The 23,084-nt window shown below is 32.1% G+C and overlaps 1 protein-coding gene across 1 annotated transcript in view; it reads right to left on the reverse strand.

Annotated features, from left to right (window-relative positions):
• Positions 1-786: 786 nt before the first annotated feature.
• Positions 787-23,084, reverse strand: part of LOC119670944 (tensin-3-like) — a 34,373-nt gene continuing 12,075 nt past the window's right edge. Inside the window, exons 2-6 of the mRNA XM_038081401.1 lie at positions 8,083-8,261; positions 7,874-7,994; positions 1,444-1,729; positions 1,093-1,373; positions 787-1,021 (exon numbers count right to left, since the gene is read on the reverse strand). Coding sequence (XP_037937329.1) covers positions 806-1,021; positions 1,093-1,373; positions 1,444-1,729; positions 7,874-7,994; positions 8,083-8,180 — 1,002 coding nt within the window. The 5' untranslated portion in view covers positions 8,181-8,261 and the 3' untranslated portion in view covers positions 787-805. The remainder of the gene's footprint in view (positions 1,022-1,092; positions 1,374-1,443; positions 1,730-7,873; positions 7,995-8,082; positions 8,262-23,084) is intronic.

Below are 23,084 nucleotides of genomic sequence, written 5' to 3' on the forward strand. Positions count from 1 at the left end.
GAGAATAATGAGTTAAAGGATATGCAGACGGTAAGGTTTAAAGGGTAAATGTCATTTTGCTAAGAAATGCAACGTTTTTTGAGGTCCTGAATAATGTCCAAAATATATCATTAAAGATATTTGTAATCTTATTTGCATTTATTATTTAATTTTCTACTATTGTTTTGTTAATGGTCGTCATGCAGTTCGACATCAGTTTTTCCTTTTATAAAAATATATTGTATGTGTGGGTATATATTTTTAAAGCTTTCAATTTTTTATTTCTATGAGTAAAGTATGGTTCCTACATAACAGTCCTCAAATTATAGTACAGTGGAAGGCATGCTTATCTACATATCCTACCAATATCCTTGTTTGTTTTATGTATTATTTTTGTTGCTGTACTTTTGTATGTTCGTTGCTTTACAATTTATCTTAATTTAAATAAAATTAAAATGTGAGCAAATGCTGAAGTCACGTGTTTGTTAACAATGTCAATGTTAATTAATTAAGCATTTGAACCAATCCGCGTTGGTGTCAACACCTTCATGGATGAAACGTTAGTAGCCATACTTGCACTTGATCCTGTAGTAATTGCAGTTATAGTTGAAGTTGTTGGGAAGTTTGTTGACATTGTTGTTGGAACTGAAAGTGTTGTGTTGCTCACGACATCGGCTATGACAGTTGTTAATAATGTTGTTGTTGTCGTTCTGTTGCTCATGACATCAGTTCCGTCAGTTGTTATTAATGTTGTCACTGCAGCTGAACTTAACGTGTCTGACGTATTCAATACATTGAGTTGTTCAGCTTTTTCATCAAGTAAAAGTCATACATTTAAATCAGACATCATTTTTCGAAAATCATTAAGTGAACCATATGTATCAAAATCATCACCATCCAAACCACTGCCACGTGAGCCGTTTCGACTACTTGCAGCAGGGTTCGTTGGACGTGGTAAAGTCAATGGTACTGGCAGCAGTTCAGGCATAACAGAATGATGTGTTATTAGCGCACGCAATGAAGTAAATTCTTTCGTGAAGCCCTAAAAACAAAATTTTCATATGTCATATGTCATAAGTCATATGTTAAGTAAATCCTATAAGCAACATTTACCTTAATTTTATATCCTCTAGGCGTTTTTAGTATTAAGTAATGCGCAACTTTTGGCGCTGGTGGCGGTACTCTTAGCGATAATGCAAAACAACCGGGTTTTGTGCTACTTTGTCGCACCAAAAATGCACCAGGACTCTGTCGTGATAATACTTCTAATGAGATCTCACGTGGTATGCCCGCTTGAAACCAAGCCGCACCTTTCAGTTCATTCTGTTCAGCTAAGCTAAGACTATCTAAACGTAATGGCGCGCTTGGTGCAAACATCTTTGGACTTGAATTCGCTAAATAATTATATAAATATAATAACTTTTAATATATATTAGTTTATTTTTGAATATTAGATTGACTTACCACTGCAAGTTTCTCGCAGATATTTTTTCTTGTAACTAAATTCGTTATGTTCTTGTAGGCGGTGAGCTGCTTCCATAGAGGGTAACGCGGTTAACGACTGTCGACACGAATCACCAAATTTACTAGATATTATTTTATCAGGTTCACATATCGCCTCGTTCACATAACCATCGGATATTGTCTGTGAGGAGCCAGAGTTGAGAGAGGATGAAGTTGTATGTACGAGCGGTCGACTTTCTAGTTCTGTTGAGCGCAGCAAGCCCATACCCATGGTTAGTCTTTTTACCTAAAAATCACAAACATTATATAAAAAAATTTTAATTAAGAAAATTAATAAAATTAAAAAAATTTCAATAATATACGAATACAATAAATTAAATTGTTATATGTGTACGACAATCAATTATTCACACTCTTAAATTTTTAAAACATGTATCTTTAACCTTTTCTGAGTACAGAATGATGTCAACGGTTGCAAAGACTTCGTGCAGGTTAAAAAGTTTAAATGCAAATCAATTGAAAACGTTGTTCAACAAAAGTTTATCGCAGTTTGGTAAAAAGTATTAACAACTGCAAAACGACGGAGTGCACGTATGCCTTGATTTAGCGAATTGAAGGTGCAAAGTTTGTATCTTTTGCTCTCTGATGGTATATGAAGTTGCTTCCATATATTCGTAGTTTAACAACTCAGACATGTTGAGGTATCATATAACAAAATCCAATATAAAGCAACAAGAGCATTATGAGTGATTCATGTAACTTTATGTTGACCTCATAGGAGTGTACATATAACTGAGTAGGGAAGAAATGAAAGACCACCTTTAAGAATACGTAAACTCTAAGTTTGTTTTGCCCGCTTATCAAACTAGGGTGCATGAATGATAAGATATGTCATAGAATTCATACTCGATAGAAGTAAAAATTCTATTGTAGATTATTGCTGATATAATAAGGGACCAGAAAAGCTAAGTAATAATGCCTGTGTTTGATTTGAGATAGCTTTGTTACTTGTAAAATGGTATTAAGTATAAATTCAGCATAAGCTTTATTAAATATTATTTGTAGATATATAGGTACGTCAAGTGGAAGGAGGTCCTAACTTTTCAGTTAGCTTGGTGAGCTGATTGGTATTTCATAGTCAACCACATGCAATGGTGTACGTAAGAATTGGATATCAAGTGAGTTGTAGAATAAAATACTGGAGGTACCAGTATTTTGTTATTACGGGTAGGCAAATGGTGGCATTATTTTCCCTTTCATTATTTTTTGTAATAATTTGTTTTTTTTTAATAATGAAACTTTAAACATTAATGAATTTCAATGTTTTTTGTGGGCTTGAGAAATATTTAATTTTTTTTCAAAACAAAACACTTTGATTCTCTTTAATTATAAATTTTATTTTTCAATTTATTCAATGCTAGAGACTAATTCTAAAGGGAATTAGGAAGCTGAAATCTTACAATCCAACCAATCTTTTTAATGGGATCTTATTGGGTGATCCCTGAGCATAAATAACACAAATTAGGATAAGGTTATATTGCTGCAAGAATAAGAAACTTAGAGATAATAACGAGGGAATGGAAAGATTGAACCTAATCTGTTTAAAAGTTTAGGAACATTGCCATATATGTGAAAATGATCAAATTATCATATGATGCAATTAGAGAGTTAGACGATCTCAAGAGGTGTGGAATGGCAGTTTAGTAATAGGTGAAGTAATTCGTGTTCTTTGTTGTTATTTGTCTACAGTCAAATGAAAATTCACCAATTCATTTGGTCACAGTCAGATTAGATGTAAAAAAATAAATGTTCTTTCGGAATATAAATATATTGTTGTTAATAACATAATATAACTAATGAAACTGAATTTTTTAAAACTGGAATAATTGAGTTTCTGGTTGGGTTATTACCACTTTCGCAATTTGTAACCTCCACTCTCCAACAATGTACGTATTTTATTATATTGCATGATTAAACAGAACTCGATAACAGTTTATATTTTTTGTAAAGATTCAACGACAAAAAGTTGAGAAGTTTCTCAATCTAAATTCAGATTAATTGTTGTATTCTTAACAGGACAGGCACCTGGTAACTATCATCTTTTAAAAATGACATTATAGGTCACTGGCACATACATTTTCTATAAAGTACTTTAAATCTGCTCGTGTCTTTCGATTATTAAGAAATCAAATGAAGATTTCTATTTCTCATAGAAAGTGTCATCTGTAGTTTTGAACTTAAACATCTTGTTAGATTGATCAATAGTTTCAATTTAGCGTTAACACCATAGATCTCAAATAAGGCTTTGCATAATTGTCCTTTTTAATACAAAATAAATGCCTTTTGTATATTGTACCTTATCTATTTCTCCTGTGGTGAAGGGGTTAGAATAATCCCGCGGTAGGCATGCCTGTCGTAAGACGTGACTAAAACACCTTGCCAATCCGACACTTGTGTAAGAAGTGTGCATGGTAGCCTGCGACATTTGACCAGAGATTACAATATCTGATACTATGGGGGTCAGTGGCTCGCATTTTTGACTGTGCTGACCAGTTAATGTTGGACTCGTAGTGACTGTGATTAATATCAAAATTTACGCGTGGAGAATGTTCATTCATTCGGCGTGGAGTTGCGTATTCACTACCGGGTGCTGAGACCCAAAGATCAGCAGAGGCTTAGATGAGCCTCATATCAAACCAAAGTAGAAGTTATGTCTTACACACATTTCTTCATTGGCACCGGCGGAGTTCTCTGGAGTTCCAATGGGCGCATATACTGATGTATGTGTTAAAAACACTGTGATTTTAAGCCTTCATAGCAGGAAATCACGTTAAATAACTCTGGACTTCTGTACATTATATATGTCCCTTTACATATGGTGCTCTGAACTGATAAAGTATCTAACTTTCCATTTAGTAAAGAGATAATTTTTCTTAGTTTGTAATTTAAATTTTCTGCTTTTAGTTTTTGATGTCGTTTTTGTCTTTCGCTTTATCTTGCAATAGACACGTTCCATAGTTCTCCAGTTAAATGCATTGTTTGCAGTACCTAACAATCTTAAAGTTTTTCATTGCCACATCCATTATCAATGCTACCGAAAAAGGGCGTCTATTGTGTGGCATGCAACACAAAATATAAGCCAAGATTTTATGGAAGTTAACAAAACTATTTCCCATTTTCTGGTTAGTGGCATTTGCAGTGTCTTCCCCCTCTTCCAGCCAGACGTGAAAATTGTGTGCAGTTTGTCATTTGCAGGCGTAACATTTCCATTGTATTTTTCCATTTATCGCCAGGATTTGTGTGTCATAAAGTCAGTAAGTTTGGATTTTCTTCACATTTTTGCATTTTTGTATTTTTGTAATTTTGTATTTTTGTAATATTGTATTTCTCTATTTTTGTTTTTGTATAAGTATACTGTAGCCCGTGTGCATCTGCAGCTGCCGAGTGAAGCTTTACGCTTTGAAAAACTGTGCCTGTTCAGAACGGGGAAGCACAGAAGTACTTAACCAAAAGTGTTGTTAATGCAATTTGAACGCGTTCAGAACGTTGCACATTTTTTGCTTAAATAATTTCTTCAGATTGCAATTGTTGGCGTAGGTTCGAGTTGTTTTGGGGCGTGTTAAAGTGCTCATGTAGAAAATTTGTGGAAAATTAATTTAGTAAAACTACAAACAGCACTTGTCAGAGTTGTCAGAATCAAAATTGCACAAATTAATTTGGGGGACAATTATGTGGCCAAAAGGTGCGGTAGTGTGGCAAGATAATAATAATGGTAAGATAATTTATAAGAGGATAAATTAATTTTATAATTGCAGTTTAAGAACTGCAACCATTTGTCATACCATTTTCTCATTTCTTAATCCATACCTATTTAACATAATATATGGAAATCTTTAAATAGTAAGAAGAGGTTGTCTTAAAAGCTTATATTGTTGGGAATGATTCTGTTTGCAATTCAAAAAGTACTTAAAATTATAAATTGAATTCCTGAAACTGCAGTCAATTCATTCTATCTATATGTCTCTTTGATTGAATTGAAACCCATATATGTTAACATGATTTGTTAGAAGCTTACTGTGATTATTGACAACTGACAGTGTTTGCCGATTGACTTTTAAAACTTCTATAAAAAGGGGACAAGATATTTATTAGGTACTTTCCTTGTAAATTCAATATATTAAGTAGGTGATGATTTAATTATGCGAACATTTTGTCATGGAAAAATTTTTCTTGAGAGAAACAAATTTAATTTTAGTATATCAAAAGATCTTTCAATTATTAATTCCATTATATATTATTTAAATAGGTTATAATGATAATCTCTTTCCGGTTTTCGTTCCTGCAAAAATATCGATTTTTTCGGTTTTTGGTTCGGTTCCATTTCGAAGCCCTGTGTAGAAATACCTTAATCTTTTCATATACATTTACTGTAGAATTAGAGTGTTTATAACTAAATCTGTGATCACACGTTGCATACAAAATGACGAATTTACAACTGGTACTGCAGTACAGATAAATGCCAGGGTAAAATATAGTTCATTGATTTGACTACATAGTAGCTTGCTGGTGATTTACATGTTGAAATACCTTAACCTTTTCATGTAGCATAGCTATGTATTTCCTTATTTCCTGAATTTTCTTTTCTTCCTTTTCTACGAACTTAATAGAGTTCCGGCAATTATCAATGAATCAGCCTATCCTTGAAATAGGCATTTGTAATAGAAACACCACATTAGGTGAATAATATAAAAACATCATAGTCATTTATATATTATATATTGCCCAAAAACGGTTAAGACATTGTTATGACAGTTTGGGCTTTATGTGGAAGAGGTAGTCTGCAGATCATTAATTGAGAAATGCTGATATAAAACATACCAACGAAACAAAACAGAATTGGTGATCAAATTGGCGTGCATTTTATATAATATTTCTCTTTTTTTTTATCTTTTGGAAGTAGTCATAAAAACTTACATTCTATCTGCCTGAAGTTTTTGAACACAATTTCACAATAGCGTAACGAGTTTTTGCCACCAGAAATAGAATAGAATATAATATATATGGGGCATTGGCTGATTTCTTTTACTACTATCCGACCCTAACTGTACAGAACACACTGCAATTCTCATATATATGCCAGTTGTTGATGCCATGCTAGCAATTGACCAGGTAGATATAGAAACTTTTGACTTAGTAAACTCTCTGGCTTGGGATCAAAGTCGAACAAATTTAGCTTTCGAATATTGGTTTATATGTCAGTCGTTGAGAACATCCCAACAATTGACCAAACAGATATAGGAACTTTTGGCTCAGTAATCTCTCTAGTTCAGATCGAAGCCGGACAATCAGACAAAATCAGTCGACATATTTTTCCTTTAGATAACTGAATTTGTTTAGATGATAAAGTAGATCATGATAACCCATCAAATAAACAATGTCAAGTTTATATTACTGAGTGAAGATGCTCTAACGTAATTGTAAGGATGAACTACCTCTTTAGTATGGCAACTATATGAAGTGTTCTGCTAGTAACAATTTCTTTTAGTTACAAACCAGTCAACTTATTTCACATTGAGTATTTAGTCCACAGATTATATAGCTGATAGAATTCTTGCAAGTTTATATGCTGACTCATTATCAGACACTCAACGAAAGCTTCACTCTCTCATTTTCGCTACTTGCGAAAAGCAGATCTTTAATTTCTATTTAAATGCTTATAAATTAATCAATTATTTGCTTTACATTCAATATTATTTTTGCATCTATTAATAAAAAAAGAAATTTAAAAAAATATATATATATCTGTGAGGTAGCTATTCTAGTATTTAAACTGTAAATCCAGTACTTTGATGTAATTCAGGTCGATTGATATTTTAAAAATTTGGGCACAAAACAGTATCATAAAACCCTTCTTGATATTGAACTTATGATGCATTCCAATTCCCCATTCAATAGATCTGCTCTAATTCATTTCATGAACGAAACGCATTAAAAAGCATATGCAACTTCTAATATTCAAAGCTGCTAAATGAAAGATTTGAAAAGTTAGCATCTCCATAGGGAACCAGTGCACATCACAACACATCAATATAACGACTTCATGGAAGAGGCTAAAAGATTTATGTGCTGCTCCAGTGATTGTGCAGTGTGGAGCCGTGCTGTGCTCCTGTATTTATCGTTACAAATGAAGCATCGCTCCGTACACGATTTTAAAATTTATTTGATTACAGTTCTTTTAGCTTTTCTTACAGCATTTGTACCGTTGCTAACTGCTAACTGCTAACTGCTAACTGACTTACAGCAATCTGAGTGAGCAATAAATTTTCAATGGTTAACATGTCGTATACGTAACATTTGCATTTTGCATTTGTTTGCTTTTCGCGTGCTGAAGGGGGAGTGAGGTTGAAAGTCTTTAGTTTCAGTTACTTACGAGTGGCGGTTTATCAACTAAACGTTTGCAATTGTTCATTTCCGTTGGTGAATTGTCTTCCTCTGAACTGGGCGAGCGTGGCACCTGATGTTGATGTTGTTCAATGTTTGTCTCATTGCAACTAAAAATTCAATTTAAATTGTGTTAGAAAATTATATTTAAATCTAATTTGAATATATTTGTATGTATGAGTATTTTAATTAAATTACCTTAAACTTATTTGCGGCAGCAGATGTAAAGGTCGGCTGCCTTGATTAGTGGGCACGTGAGTCATGGGCTGTTCGACACGTATGCGTATATCCTGCATATTTTCCGCTGCTTTACTATTATTTCAATACTTAAATGAACGATTGGAGTTCAACATTTGCTTGTGAGATAATATTTAGACCTAAAATGAAAAAATTTAAAATAAATAAATTTATTTAAATTAAAATTTTTTATTTGTTAATTTTTTGTTAAACAAGGATCATTTTTATTTTGGTATTTTGCGTAAAAAGAGTCCTTTTTGGTTTTCGTTTTTTACTTCTCAACTGAACAGTACTTAAAATTTTAAACTTTTCTATTTTTCAGCACTTAAGCAAACAAAAGTAAACTTCCACAAAACAAAATAAAACTTCTAAAGACTCTAAAGTACTTGAAATTTTCTTATAAACACCAAATTTTACAAAATTATACCCAAAATTTGTGTTGCCTGTCCTTCGTCTGTGCTCATCGTCATCAGTTCAAATTTAAGCAGGCAAAAATTCTGGTAGAGATTTTTGCGGTCTTCGGTGGCAAAGTTTGTGGTTTGTCAAAGTCTTTAAAGTGCCTCGAACGTGTTTTAAAGTTTAAAATTAAGCAAAAACCTACTTCGGCTTCGTCTCTCGCTCAAAATGATTAGAACTTTAGAAAATTTACAGGATATTTGATAGTTTCTTTAAGCTTTAATTAAATGCCATAAGCAATTTAAATACTGCCACAATTGGTATTGCTGCTGCCGCCACTACTAATAGTCAGTGTATACCCAATCCTTCCAATCCTGCCTGCTGATATGGTCTCATTATTTTGTTGGTTATCGGGTTTCTAATAATTTTTGCTGCACTGCCTTTTTTGTTTCTATTAGCACTTGGCCATCAATAGACCGCAAATATTTTGATAATGGCTAAAATTTAAATAACTGATATGTTAATAACTGTTCTTGGTCCTTTGGCTTATTGGCTCTTTTTGCTTTTGTTATTATGACTGCTTCTGCTGTGGTTAGTGTTGGTTGGTTCATGGTGGTTCGTGGTAGATACTCTGCCTTTGGTTTCGGTGCTGATAATAACTTAGCCTTTCTCATTGCGATTAACTCCGTTTCATTCGTTTCATCCGTTTCATCCGTTTCATGTCTGTTTATTTAGTGAAGCGTTATGAGCTTTTTGTTGTTGCTATTTCTACTGCTGCTGTCTGTGCTTAGTTTACGCTTCAATGATTTTTATGTTAGCACATTAGTTTATATATTGCAGATAGTTTGTTTTTCTTGGAATTAGATGCTGCAGATAGATTTATTTTAGCATAAATAAACGCAAAGCAATTTTTCGATTAACTATTAGTAGAGACATAAAAAAATTCCATATATGTACATATGTACACCATAATATTCACTTTATTAATATATTTGTTATTAGAATTTCGTTGAGAATAATAAATTTTTATGATTTCAATAAGCAGTTGATGATATTCAGTGATTTTAGTAAATCTCTGATATTAAAATTGTTGGGAACTTAATAATACTCTAATAATATGTGCAGTAAAAACAGTACTACTTTAAGAATTACACAATTCAGTTTTTTTCTAAGAAATGTAAAAATTTTTAAATTATTTTTTATCACAATACAATCATATAAACAATAATAATCAAGTTAGAAAATAATAAACATATAGCGAAGACATAAGAAATACTAGAATATGGTATCCTAGATTAAGTAAGGTAAGGTGAAGTCGACGGAAGACCAAAACCTCTTTAATTAGCTAAGAAAGCCATTTTGATTCTACAATTCTTCGTAATAGTGGGTAGCGGTCATGTTGGAACGAGCTGGAAGCATTGATAAATGCGGGTATCTAGCCAATGTCAAAGCTGGAGATATCGCCGAGTATGTTAAAGAAGGGGACACACAAAAGCATAAGTCTCAGCACCGGGAGACACTACCGGCTACTACCGTGGGTAGACCGAGCTTGGTTCCATGCCATCCTATATATTAGTACTCTGTTAAAACAGATATTAACATAGATACTTTTGATTTTCCTCTGTGTACCAAGTCAGAGTTTCTATATTTGGAGTAAATTAGCCATGTAACCCTAGCCCTGACTTGTAAGGAAGTATGAGTTAATTTCCTATTTGCCTGTCGCAAAATGTTGTCATAACTGCTAGGACAGGATGTCGTTTCATGAAACTAAAGAATATTCTTTGGGATCCTTTATTCTTCTAATACTATCTATGGAAGCTAAAAACAATTTTTTTTGAAAAGAAACTATCGAAGGATTATAAGTATGTATAAGCGGAAATTTAATCAAGAATAATTATTTAAAAATTTTGAAAACCTAAAATTTAACTATGTTGTCAGCAAAAAGGTTTCCAAAAAAATTATTTTCAATCACACCATATAAGTACAAGGAACTATTAACTATCATATTAAGGAATATTTAATGGACTAAAAAACAATAGATGATCTAAGTTGCTAGATACATGCAGGGTCCTAGTACCTCGTTAAATATATTAAATAGACTCGCAACTCTCGTGCGATTTTTTTTATTCCTTGCACCAAGGAATTAGCTCAGATATCCACTTGGGGAACCGTTGGTGCATAACATGATATTTATAGTCAACATGGGAACTTATTTTTCATAATGTATTGTAATTGTAAAATTTAGTTAGAATGGTAGTGTTTGTTATGTTGTGAATCCAACCTGTCGAAAGCGTGAATGTACTATCGAAAGTATCGATGCTGTTTTTTAAAGAGATGGATAAAATCGAGAACAATACACTTCAATTTCTAACATATGCGGTCCAAAACATATATAAAAAAAATTAAACCAACGAATTTTTCCAAAGATGATGTATGTATATGAGGATGTATACTTAGCGAAATCCGAATTAGCTTTATGGTCAGTGTAAGCCCATAAAGTCCATAAAGTCTATTATTATTTATTTTATTAAAAGAGTAGACGTGAAAATTGCCCAACAGCCGGTACTGCGGCCATAAGAGACCTATTGCGCCAGTTTCACTATTGATTAAACAAAGCCCCTTAAAGCTTTATGAATAAAGTCTAGAACTAAATCTAGAGAAGAGTTCTTTATCTGTTCTGGTGACAGAAATTCTTTATGAAACAGGTTTCTTCTGTGCGTTATTAAAGCTGGACAGTCACAAAGAATGTGCATGGTCGTTTCCTCATCTTCGAGGCATAATCTGCATTCCGAGTTCGCATATAATTGTAGTTTATGAAGGTGATATTACAGACCATAATGACCTGTAATGAAACCCGTTATCAACCTTAAATTATATTTTGAGAATTTAAGAATGTCTTTGTAGGATTACGGTGTTATCAGTGCTTTGCTTTGTCTGAGTCCTGGAAAGTTTACCCAGTACTCCAGCCGCATATGGTTTTCCATTTCCTTGATAATCTGTTTTGTACTGTCCCAGTTTATTTCACAAAAGGGTTGAGGGCCTATAAAAGCAGTTTTGATGCAGTTCTGGCTAGCTCATCAGCTTTTTCATTTCCCAAAACTCCTCTGTGGCTCGGAACCCAGTAAAGGCTTACCTTATTCTTAGCTGCAAGTGATTGCAGAAGCTCGTAACACTCTAGGGCCTGTTTTGATTTGAAAATTCATGAAGTCTAAAGTACAAGTCTCTTCCAAATAGATTGCTTGTCATAGAGCATAAAATTGATAATTTAAATTAAATTATTATTTCTTTAGTAAACAAACTTTCCAATATTCATTTAACATTGAAGTGGTTTACAATATTTTGTTTACCATTTCTAGTTTTTAATGAAAAATATCTAAAATTTAATTAGCTTCCAAAATCCATTTAATCACTTCGAAAGAGCATACCGTTCTGTGGTGCAGAGAAGCTATCGTTGTAGTAGAATTAGAATTGGAATGCTAAGCATATGAAATTGTTTACATGCAGGTAACTTTTATGAATAACAGCAACAGCAACAACAGTAACAGTAACAGCAACATCAACAACAACAACAACATTTGCAACATGTAACAGGCAAACTTTCATGTGATAAACCAAAAAGTTGTGCTTTTCTGGAGGGAAAAACTTTGTATTATTGCAACAAACAATATTCGCTGGCGGCGAAGATACTTAGGTAGCTTCTTACTTGAAATTAGTTTATTTCCAATAAAAAGATTATCGAGGTCTTTGGCTATATTTTTTACCCGTTTCCTCATTTTTCACCCGTTGTTATTCTCATTTTATGGCATATTAATGGGTTATTTGCCAAGGAAAACTTTGTACTGCTGCGCTAAACAAATCGCAGTAAAATGCAATTTTGTTTGGTTGCAGCCAATGTTGCCGGCAAACTTTGCAGTTTCGGTTTTCTTGGTTTTATTGCACAAAACTGAGAATTTATTTATTTAAGCAGCAGACAAAGTTTAAAAGTAGTTACAACTTTTCGTTTTTAAGTGGGCGCCTGACGAATGTCGGAGGAGGATGGGTGCATCGTTAGTGGTTCCCCTCATCCTCAGTTGGTTGGGTGTGCTTTTTGGTGTTGCATTGTTAGTTGCAACTACGAATAAATGCAAATGAATTGGAAATTAGTGATTGTTTCTTGTTATGTGAATAATCGAAAAACTGCAAAATAGCAAGAAATAAATTTCAAATTTACACATTTGTGTTAAGTTTTACGAAAATTGAAGTCATTTCAAGCAAATTTACTGTAACTCTGTAACTTTATAACTCTGTAACTTGGAATTTTGTGTGAATTTCCGCATTATGAGTTGCTGTTATAATATCAACTCATGCTCATACATTTTAATGACTTTTGTTTAACATTCACTCTGCAACACATTTATGAAGTTTCTCAGTGTTGCTGTCAACATTTCATTTCTGCATTACAGAAGATGTCCTTTTTGTGCGGGCAAGTGAAAGCTACTCCGGTATGAAGACATATGCTGCAACAGAATTTATATCTTATTTTGTATTTTTTTTTGTTTATGTCTCTAACAGCAATTACAACTACAATAAGTACAGCTACACAGCTACTACGACGACATCATCAACAGCAACAAGAGCAACAAGAGCAACAAATCCCAACAACACCGACAAGTAACAAGTAATTTAAAATAATCAACAAAATCAGTTTTTGTTGTCGCTTCATTATCATGTTGCATCACATGTGATTACAGGCATACACGGCAAAGATTCTTGCTGTGACACATTATCATTGTTGTCAAACTGTAACAAAAACAAGTAGCACAACAAGGAACACAACAACTGGAACAACATGGCATAAATGGGAGAAAACATGAAGTATACTAGCGTAGTAAGTGGAACAATTGTTACAATTGAAACAGACAACAACTACAACAACCAACAACATCAGCAGCTACAGAAGGAACTGCATCAGCAATAGTTACCAGCAACAAAAATAAAAGCAGTGAAAAGATTTACAAAATGTTAGCTAAATTCTGTTGAATTTTGCGACATGCCAGAGGGGAGAAGGTCATCGATCTTGTAAAGCACAGCTTACATCTAAGATTGTAATAAAACATTTATACAAAATAATAAAATACAATTGTAAATGTTTACAAAACATAAAATTTCATATATATTACTTCAATAATAATAAAGATTTTCCACGAAATAATGATAGTAAGAATATGTGCTTACTATGTCATATTAATATCACATAATATACTCGTATAATGAGTCAACGTCTTTTTATCTTCCTTACTCACATATGTTTTACTTTTCAAGCAATTTCATACTATATCCATAGATAGTTTCTTTTATGACCCAACAAATTTATTTGATGCGCTTTACATGATACGTAGGTGAAGCGCATAGCTCTCCTTTGTCAATCTGCTTCCTTGTAGCGCTTTCGTGGTCTAATTCCTAAAAATACTAACTGCTCAGAGTATAGCGAGAGCAAAGCGCTTACTTACACTAACACATAGTAATGTAAAAAGATGCGTTATCTGTAAGGAAAGTGTTGCGTTTTAGTACTTCTTCGAAATGCATTAATAGCGCCATTAAAGCGCATGATCGACTGCTGGGAATAGATAAAAATAACAAAGATGATTATGAAATACAGGTTCCTGAAATAGTTTCAAACTGATACATTGAGTTATACATTGTTGTGTTGGATCATTATCATTAAATTAAAATGAGTTGTATAATTCTGAGTTTTAGACAGATTTTATTAAGTTGGATGCGATCAGATACTTTGCTTTGTGAAGTTCTAATTAGAGCTTAGGCATATTAACTATGCAATGATAAAATTGTTTACGAGCGGTGAACGAGAGTAATGAGTAATACTCTGAGCTTAAAGTACCAAAGAAGAACTTCAGTAACCACAGTCAACTGGTTACTAATGAGTACATATTGGAATTATCGGGAAACTCTTGGCATTTCCATTAATAACAGCAACAATACTAGCCAGTAGTTGCTCTGGAAACTAAAAATATCCAGCTGCATAATAGCTTGTTTTCTGATATTTACATTATCGAACTATCAATAAACTGTAATGAACAACAACAACGATACAAACTTGTATAGAACATTAGAGTAACCGCAGCCAGTATTCGCTCAGAAGCTAATATTTCTAGTTGTACAAGTATAATAAAACGTTAATTAAGGATTATATTATTAAAATATCGAAAAATTATATCAATATTAACAACAATGATATCAACTTTAAGATCCGATAAAGTATATCTAGCTAATAGTCTCTCCGGGAGTTAACAATATTTAGTTGTACAATTATCTGATTTCTTATGACTACGTTTTCGCACTATTAAAAAAATCTTAGTACAATGATATCAGCTTGAAAAACCGATAAAGAATATAGTAAAACCTATAGGTCAATAGGTGTTACTAACATATAATGTCAGCAGACAGTTAACTTGCAGAGATCCTTATGCTACTCTTTGCATATAGGGTTCAGAATTATAAACGTCATCACTCTTTGTCCTATATTCAGAATAATGGAGGTCATAATTTAATATAACATAAATATGGAGCAATTCTTAAAGTTTTATTCAGAAAAATTTCTCTCCAGATCAACTTTGTGTGGACTGTAAGAACATTATGTGAATGAATTATGTACCGTGTTTGAGTGCCGTTCTTAAAAACATGAACTATTCTTATGATATGATGATGATGAGCTTTACCCCTATGTTCACGTAGTTCGTTGTTATCCAAAGTATATTTGACTATGAATTGACTATGAAGGGAGACTTAAAAACGATGTCTCAATTAAAAACATGTGTAGAGAAGCAGTTCAAAAAAAAAAAGAGAGTAAGTATTTACCGTCGATGAAATTATCAAGTAGAGGGATCATATAGTGAGTAAGAGTATATGTTTTTAAAAGGTGAGTATGTGAATCAAAGGTCCAGGCCGATATACGAAATAAATTGATAGGACTACCAACGCAAGTAAGGTTTTGTCAAAATGATTTTTTTCTATAAATTTGTATGTCTTCTTTTTCTTCTTATTTGGCACTACAGTCCAGTGTGTGTTATTGCAGTAGCTCACGGATACATCCTCTCAGCTTCAATGCATTCCACCACTAAATGCACTACAATTTTAGTCTTAGTATATGGACAATACTACGCGACAATAAAGTAGAAATCTCTTGCTGGCAGCACTGTATGAATAATTGGAGGAAGTAATAGAAGCGATAGTAGATATAGTTTTCGTACTCAGTATATATATCTGAAGAAATTTGTATTTGCACGTACATAATTACAATTTATAATAACAATTATAACAATAATATTATTAATAATAAAATAATAACAATTTTCTATACAATTGACAGAATATTTCTGTCTATATCTCTTCTCTTCTAAATATACCAAGGTGGTGATTAAACATTTCATCTGTGAATTATTTACGTGATGCGATTATTGTAAATAAATCAAATATAAATATTATTTTGAGTAAAACTTGAGACTTCAATTTGTAATGTGAAGCTGCTAATTTAATATATATTTCTTGAAGAATATCGGTTGAATAACTTAAAAGGGCTTTTCATTGACCGGTAGCAAATACTTCATTGTTGGTATTTCACTTGGAAACCTTCATCTATTTCTGTAGAAATCTACATCGACTTTCCTTTGCTAACAATAAAATTATTTATCAGTGAAGCATGGACCTCACTGATTCGATTCGTTGTATGATAAGATATAATATATAAATATTCATTTAATAACAAAAATAATAACTTTACTACTTTATATTTTTATTTTCTGCAGCAACTTGAGTGCAATGAAAATTGTGCTGTACTCGTATTTAAAAAGTCTTAATAAATGTCTAAGCGATATTTTGAGCATTTGCTGCATTCCAGCAGTTCCTTGGTTCATTTGCAGTCGGATCATGTTGCCTTGTGCTACTGCAACATGGCTTTCTAATGCGGCACGTACCGCTCATTTCAGAGCTAACGTCAAAGTTGAAGCTACTGTGTCAGCATATTTCATGCACGAATGGTCAAAAATTATTTGCAACTGTGATTCCAAGAAATAATCAAAAATAATACAAAGCAATACGGCAAAGCAGAAAATTAAAATTATTTAACCTGAAAGCAAAATCGAACTCCAGCAAGAAATTCATTTCCAAATTTAATTATTTTAAAACGAGCAACTTCAAGAATTTTCCGCCGAGCCGCACAAACAAGCGAGCGGAATGCAGTGAAGTTCGGATGCAGATACAGATTAAAATTGCATTCAATTGCACATCGAATAAACATCTAAAGTGCACATGTGAAAATGAGAATTTGTAAAATTCAGTTCCTATGCATGTAAGCAGATTTTAATTTTTTATTGTGCAATATTCTAGTTTTATTGTCGTCTGGAACTACATTTCCATTACTTTTGTTTCTTTTGTTAGAGTTCCGTTCCTTCAGTTGCATTCCTCAGATTTCTTAGTTCTTTTGAATTTTTCTGAATGAAAGTGCTGCAAGTACTTAAAAGTTGAAGTGCATTGATGTTAAAGGCACATACATGTAAGTATGTACTCGTGAGTAAGTACGTATATAAATTTAGTACAGGTTAAATGATGCATCTCTATCTATGACAGTCCATATAAGTTTTTTTGCTCCTAAACGTTTCAAAGAAAGAAGGAAAATATCTTGAAAGTGTTCTATTAGTTAGTGAAATTTCTAAACTGCAGACGAGTACGTATAGAGAATGAGGTCAAAAAGTTATTAAAGTCATCAAAATATAAAGAGGAATTAGTGTTGTTTATACGTTCTTTTATGTAAAGCTTTATGCTTTAGTGTTATTAAATGTCCTCACAGGAGTTTAAATAATCGATGGAAAAACATCGATTAACGATTTTTAATATAAATGGAGATAGAAACATATAAATATATTATATAAAATACAAATAATAAAGTAATTTTCGAAAAAAAAACTTAAATAAGCCCTCTATGATGTAAGACATGTAAAGGGGCATATGAATCGTAGCTCAACATTGTAGGTCTGTGGGAAACCCCTTGAAAGCTACATTTGTTTAATTTACCAAGAAACCTTCCATAACGCAAAAACATTGATAATATTTTTGTGATACCCTCTTTAAGACTTGTACTTTAAGAAGGAAGTAAGTAAAATATTTGGCTATGGTTATTAGATAGTTAAAACTTATAAGAAATACAGCTGTAAGACCAAACTTACGGTAATGATACGTAGAAAATAGGCGATGAAAATCTTACACGAATATAGGATATAGTGGCTATACACAATAATGGCATGGTCAATTGTAGCCAAAGATGCATTTGCTTGATTAAAGACAAGTCAAGTAGTGTTAAAAAAAAATACAAAGACAGACATGTTCTATAGGATCCGTATAAGACATATCGCAATACGTGTTAGCACAAAAAATTGTTATAGTATTTGTAAAAAGAATTGATTGGAATAAATAACGAGCCGGTACTTCTAAATATATTGTTGAGCTCAGAAAACCTGCTAGACTGTCCACGAAACAAAACTAGTAAGTTTACTAAATAACGAATTGGAATAGACAATGATTTAGATCATGCTTACATTTTTAAAGAAAATATAAGGTTCAATGAAGCGAAAGTTATGAAGGCAATAACCAAACATACAGAACTAGAAATTCAGATTAGTAAAATTTTTACGAAGCTTAATCTATACTATACTATATCTAACTTATTTTGAGGTAAATATGCCATCAGTTAGGCAGCAGTGTTCCAGTAAAGTTTTAATGTCGATTAGCTAGCCAGAGAAGAAACCTACAAAGCAATGGTAAAGCCTAAACCTCATTGTAGTATGGTTAGAACGGTATGAAATGAAGAGCTAAGTAATTAAAAATACATAAGAAGTTAGAACTTTTTAAAATCCTCATAGATTTTAGACAATCTAAATTGCTATAAGGTAACTAAAGTACAGAAATTAAATTAGTTAGACAAAGAGAACTCAGCCAGTTTTTGTTCGGTCGTTGCACCTAAACGGCTTCAAGAGAATGATAAAAGCAGAGAGAGACCAGAGAATAATCGACAGAGCAATGGTAAGGACTGAACCTTATCGGTGTATGGGTAAATGAGTATGAGAGGAAGCACTAGGGGTCAAGAAAGGCCGAAACTTTTAGCCAAGTATGTATGTTTAGCTTAATTTAAATAGTTATTTGACAACTTAAATAGTATAAGATTTGTTTGCAGTATTGAATTATTCAAAAACACCTGTCAAGTAAAAATATTTAAATCTTTAACTCTTTAAATAAAGCTTTTAACTTTGATAGGGAGTATATAATTTCTAGTTTTATCTATTTATAATGCAGTACTACTAGTATAAATAAAATCTACTAGTACTACTAGTATAATTGCTTATAATTGTTCAAGTTTAGAATAAGAATAACAAACAAAACTAAAATCTAATTCGAATATGAGCTTTAAGAAAGCAATGGGTCGCAAATTCGAAGTAGTTTAGGTAGATTAACCAATCATTTGAACTCTATGGGTCTACTATGATAAACATTTGAAGTAAATGATAAAAATTTTGAATAGAAATCTACTAAATTTTTGGCTTAACTTAAATCCAATTATCACATTTTTAGTGAAAATATCTCTCTAGTCAATTAGCTTTTAAATTTAATATGTACCTAATAAAAAATGATTAATAATAATAAAAAATTATTGCTCCCAAACTACACATTTCACTGTATCAATTTAATAATAATAAATGTATAAATTTATACCAAGCAGCAATGACTTAAGACATATCAAATTTGCTATAAAAATAACATTTTCCACACACAATTTGTCATAGTCGTTAACCTTAAATGTCACATCATAAAAGCACGACAATAAGGACGAAAACGCTATGGCAATCAAAAATCGCATGTCTGCAGATACCATATATAAAATAAGAAGAGACCGAAAGCTGAAAAAATGGAAGAAAATGAAATAACAACTTCCAAAACAATAGTTTCCAAACGATTTAACAATGAATTTAGAACGAGAATCTCATAACCCAAACAAAACAGAAACTGTGAAATCCACGAAACTGGCGAAATCCTTTGCAAACACGATATCAATTTCAATGGATTTTAGTGAGCTTGAGCTCTGTAACACATGTTTGCACAGAGGATTTCTGGTTTTGTTATAAAAGTTTTTATTAGAATTTTATTTAATTCTTTTTATTTTTTTATTTTTTGATGTTAAGTTTAAGTTGTCATTGTGCGAAAATCGAAATTTAAGTACAGCTAATATACGAAAACAAAGGACAGGTTAGTTGAGTATTCCACTAAGGCAGTATTATGATAATAAACTCGATTTCTGTTATATGTTATATGTGGAGATGAGAGACAACATCGCGAAACTTTCAACTTTCAACTTATGTATGTCATAGTTTTGAAATAAGAACAATAGAAATACATATCACAAGGACTAACAGTTAAGAATCAAACAAAAGAGTTGAGGCACTGCAGTGGCTTAGTAAGAAAGTTTTTATGAAAATTTTAAAAATAATGAGTACTTTGATCTTATATTATTTTTCTATATAAATCATGCGAGTTGGGTTCTATTTTTACAACAATGAGCGTATTTCTATAAACCAAAGGAATATCCTAACAATTGCTGGTGTTAATCTATTTTATAAATATAATTAAGTAGCTATAATACCGTCTTTGATGTTATACTTCTATTAATTGATCTAAAATCTGTAAGTTCTTCAACCTCTCTGTAGACTGGCGACTGCGTACAAGATTTGTGGTTAGCCTATTAAGATCTTTAAATAGGCTAGGTGTTTATTATGTTGAAGCTGTTTTGAGCTAGTGCACTTAAGCACTTATATTGAAGAAACTCGAGGTTTCTTTAAAACCCCCCTCTACACCTTGACTAGATTATTGTTTATCACTTTATCAGACTATAATTGACCTCAGATCTGCATACCTCCCCGAGGAGCCTGTAACCATTCTGAAATTTGATAACGCGGTGTTGGTGTTTAGTTTTACTAAATTCATAAAGTTTCTAACTACCAATAAGTACCTCCAAGTAAGATCAAGTAATTTAAATATATTTTATTGCCCTCAAAGAGTAGAGTGCAATACACATATAGTAAAGCTAGACCAAAGGATTATATATCACTGATTTTTCATTTGTTGAATATAGTATGATCCTTAACTGTTTGAGCTAATTTTTTTAAAGGTGAATTCCTTCCTTTATGAAAGCTTAATTTTGCATTAAAAATAACCGAAATTATTGAATAATATAATAAAGTATATATAAAGTACAGCATATATAAAGTTTATATCGTTGCTTTAAAAATTAAGTCCAATATCATTATGTCAGCCTGTACACTTTCGTAGGCTGATTGAGATATAATTTTTTAAAGATATTTCTTTAATAATCACAAGTGTTCTTCGTAAGATCTTTGGTCTTCTACGAATTGTCGACGACTACCGCATTCGAGCTGTACGAACTTTATTATTGATATAACTCAGCGAATTAACATCCAGCGGTTTCGCTGGATTGGTCATGTTGTGAGAATGGATTTAAAGCGGTAGTTGGAAGAAGATGGCGTAGAGGTAACCCGTGTCTAAGATTGAGTGATTATAGTTCAAGTAACACTAATCGAAACTGATATTCGATACTGAAAATGGTGCGCATACAGCAGAGGCACCTGCGGACATGTATTATGGCAAAGCTAAATCCTGTAACGGGTTGTTATGACCAAACAAGAAAGTAGATAAGTAACCACAATTGTCCTGAAACGCATTTCTTGTAGTGGTAGCGTATATCAAAACGATTAACTTTCAAAGTGAATTTCAATTTGGGAAATACTCAAAAGTAAGAATTATTCCTTATTCGGATAAGGATCAATGCACCACGATGTCTTTCAACGATGGTGTAGTCGATGCGTGGCTGTCGATATTTTGATCGCACTTATCCAATTCTCACTTAATGTTAACGTAAAGGTACACATATTAACTGATCTGCTGATATGATTTCAATTCTCTCTGATTTGAATGAAACAGTTAGCGTTGTCTTGATTTATCTATTTTATAAGCTTAATTTTTTTTTAACTGTTTCGATGACTTTCATTTCGCACTCTGACATATTGTTTTCAGGGCAAACTGAGTACACGACGTTTTCTCACCAAATATAATAAGAGACATGCTTGATTTTTTCGGTAAATCTTTAACAAATATCTAGTCTTTTTGGTCGTCCGTCAGAGTCTGTGGTACAAAACGGGCACAGAACTTTCATTTGCTCAAATCTTCAGTCAAAATTCAAAATTCAGTCGACAATCAGTACTATTTGGTATTTCGGTTTCCTTTTCGATGAGTGCTGAAGACATACAGCGTTCATTTCGGGGAATTTGATTTATTATATGGTATAATTATTTGGTTAAGTTAAGTTAATTGTCTTCTACTGAATTTATATGGATGTCTGTTTTTATATATAAGAAAAATATCTGTACATTTATTTATATTTTTATAGAAATATGTTTCTAAGTGAAAAAATGTTCCCATTATCATTTGTTTTAAAACTACGTCCCTGAGCCAGGCATCTCAAGATAAATACGGGTACGTCGTAAATGTACTCTTGGTAACAAGACGTTGCTGGTATTTGGTTCTACTTGCAGTTGAAATCTAAGCTACTTTTTCTAAGCAATTTTTATTTATTTATATAAAAATTTATTTTTGCCGTGCTTGAACACGAGTATAAGGTCGTTTCCGGTGAGTTTATTTGTATAGTTCTATTTGCTTTTTGGTTGTTATTTTTTTAATTTTTGTTTCTGTTTTTGCTTCTTGCTAAATTGCAGATGAAGAATTGTACTTTTGTACTCTGGATTTCATTGTTTTTTTTACAACTTTGAACTGAAGCAGGAAGCACTGTTCTTGCTAAGTTGGACATACTTTTGTTTTCATTTTTCTAATAAAAAAATATATTTTTTGGAGTATTTATTTTTGACTTAGACGTTTTTAGGTTTTCAGTTCGTCTGTTTACTTTTACTTGTGTTTTATTGTTTTATACTTGTTTTAAATTCAACTGCCTTAAAATATTAAGTGAATACTTCAGAAAATTAGGTTAGGGCACAAATAAAGGACAGTAGAACAATGTTTTAACATTCCTACATATATATACGAGTGTACCTATAAATATATATATAAAGCAATGGATTTTTCTCTTGTTATAAACTTGATTTCAACATATGTATCCGCATGTATTATGTCTAACCGACAAAATTCAACCTAAATAAGATTTATTTTAGAAAATAAAAAATTCCAGAAATTAAAAAACTAAAATTTATAAAGTTTTAAGTGATATTTTATGGTACTTGGCTGACGGAAACTTGGTTTTCAAATATTTGAGGTACTAATATGTTATTTTAATACTGAATTTTTTAAATTGAAATATATTTCAATCTTAACGCAATAAAAGTTTCGTCTTAATAAGAATACTTATAACTTGCTAAGAGACCTTAAAATGGATCCGGTCAAAAAATACTTAAGGGACAGAGACCTGAAACTATATACGAAAGCCGGCAGGCTGCCCTACT

This window comes from Teleopsis dalmanni, chromosome 1 (genome assembly GCF_002237135.1).
Source record: "Teleopsis dalmanni isolate 2A chromosome 1, ASM223713v2, whole genome shotgun sequence".
Lineage (NCBI taxonomy): Eukaryota > Metazoa > Arthropoda > Insecta > Diptera > Diopsidae > Teleopsis > Teleopsis dalmanni.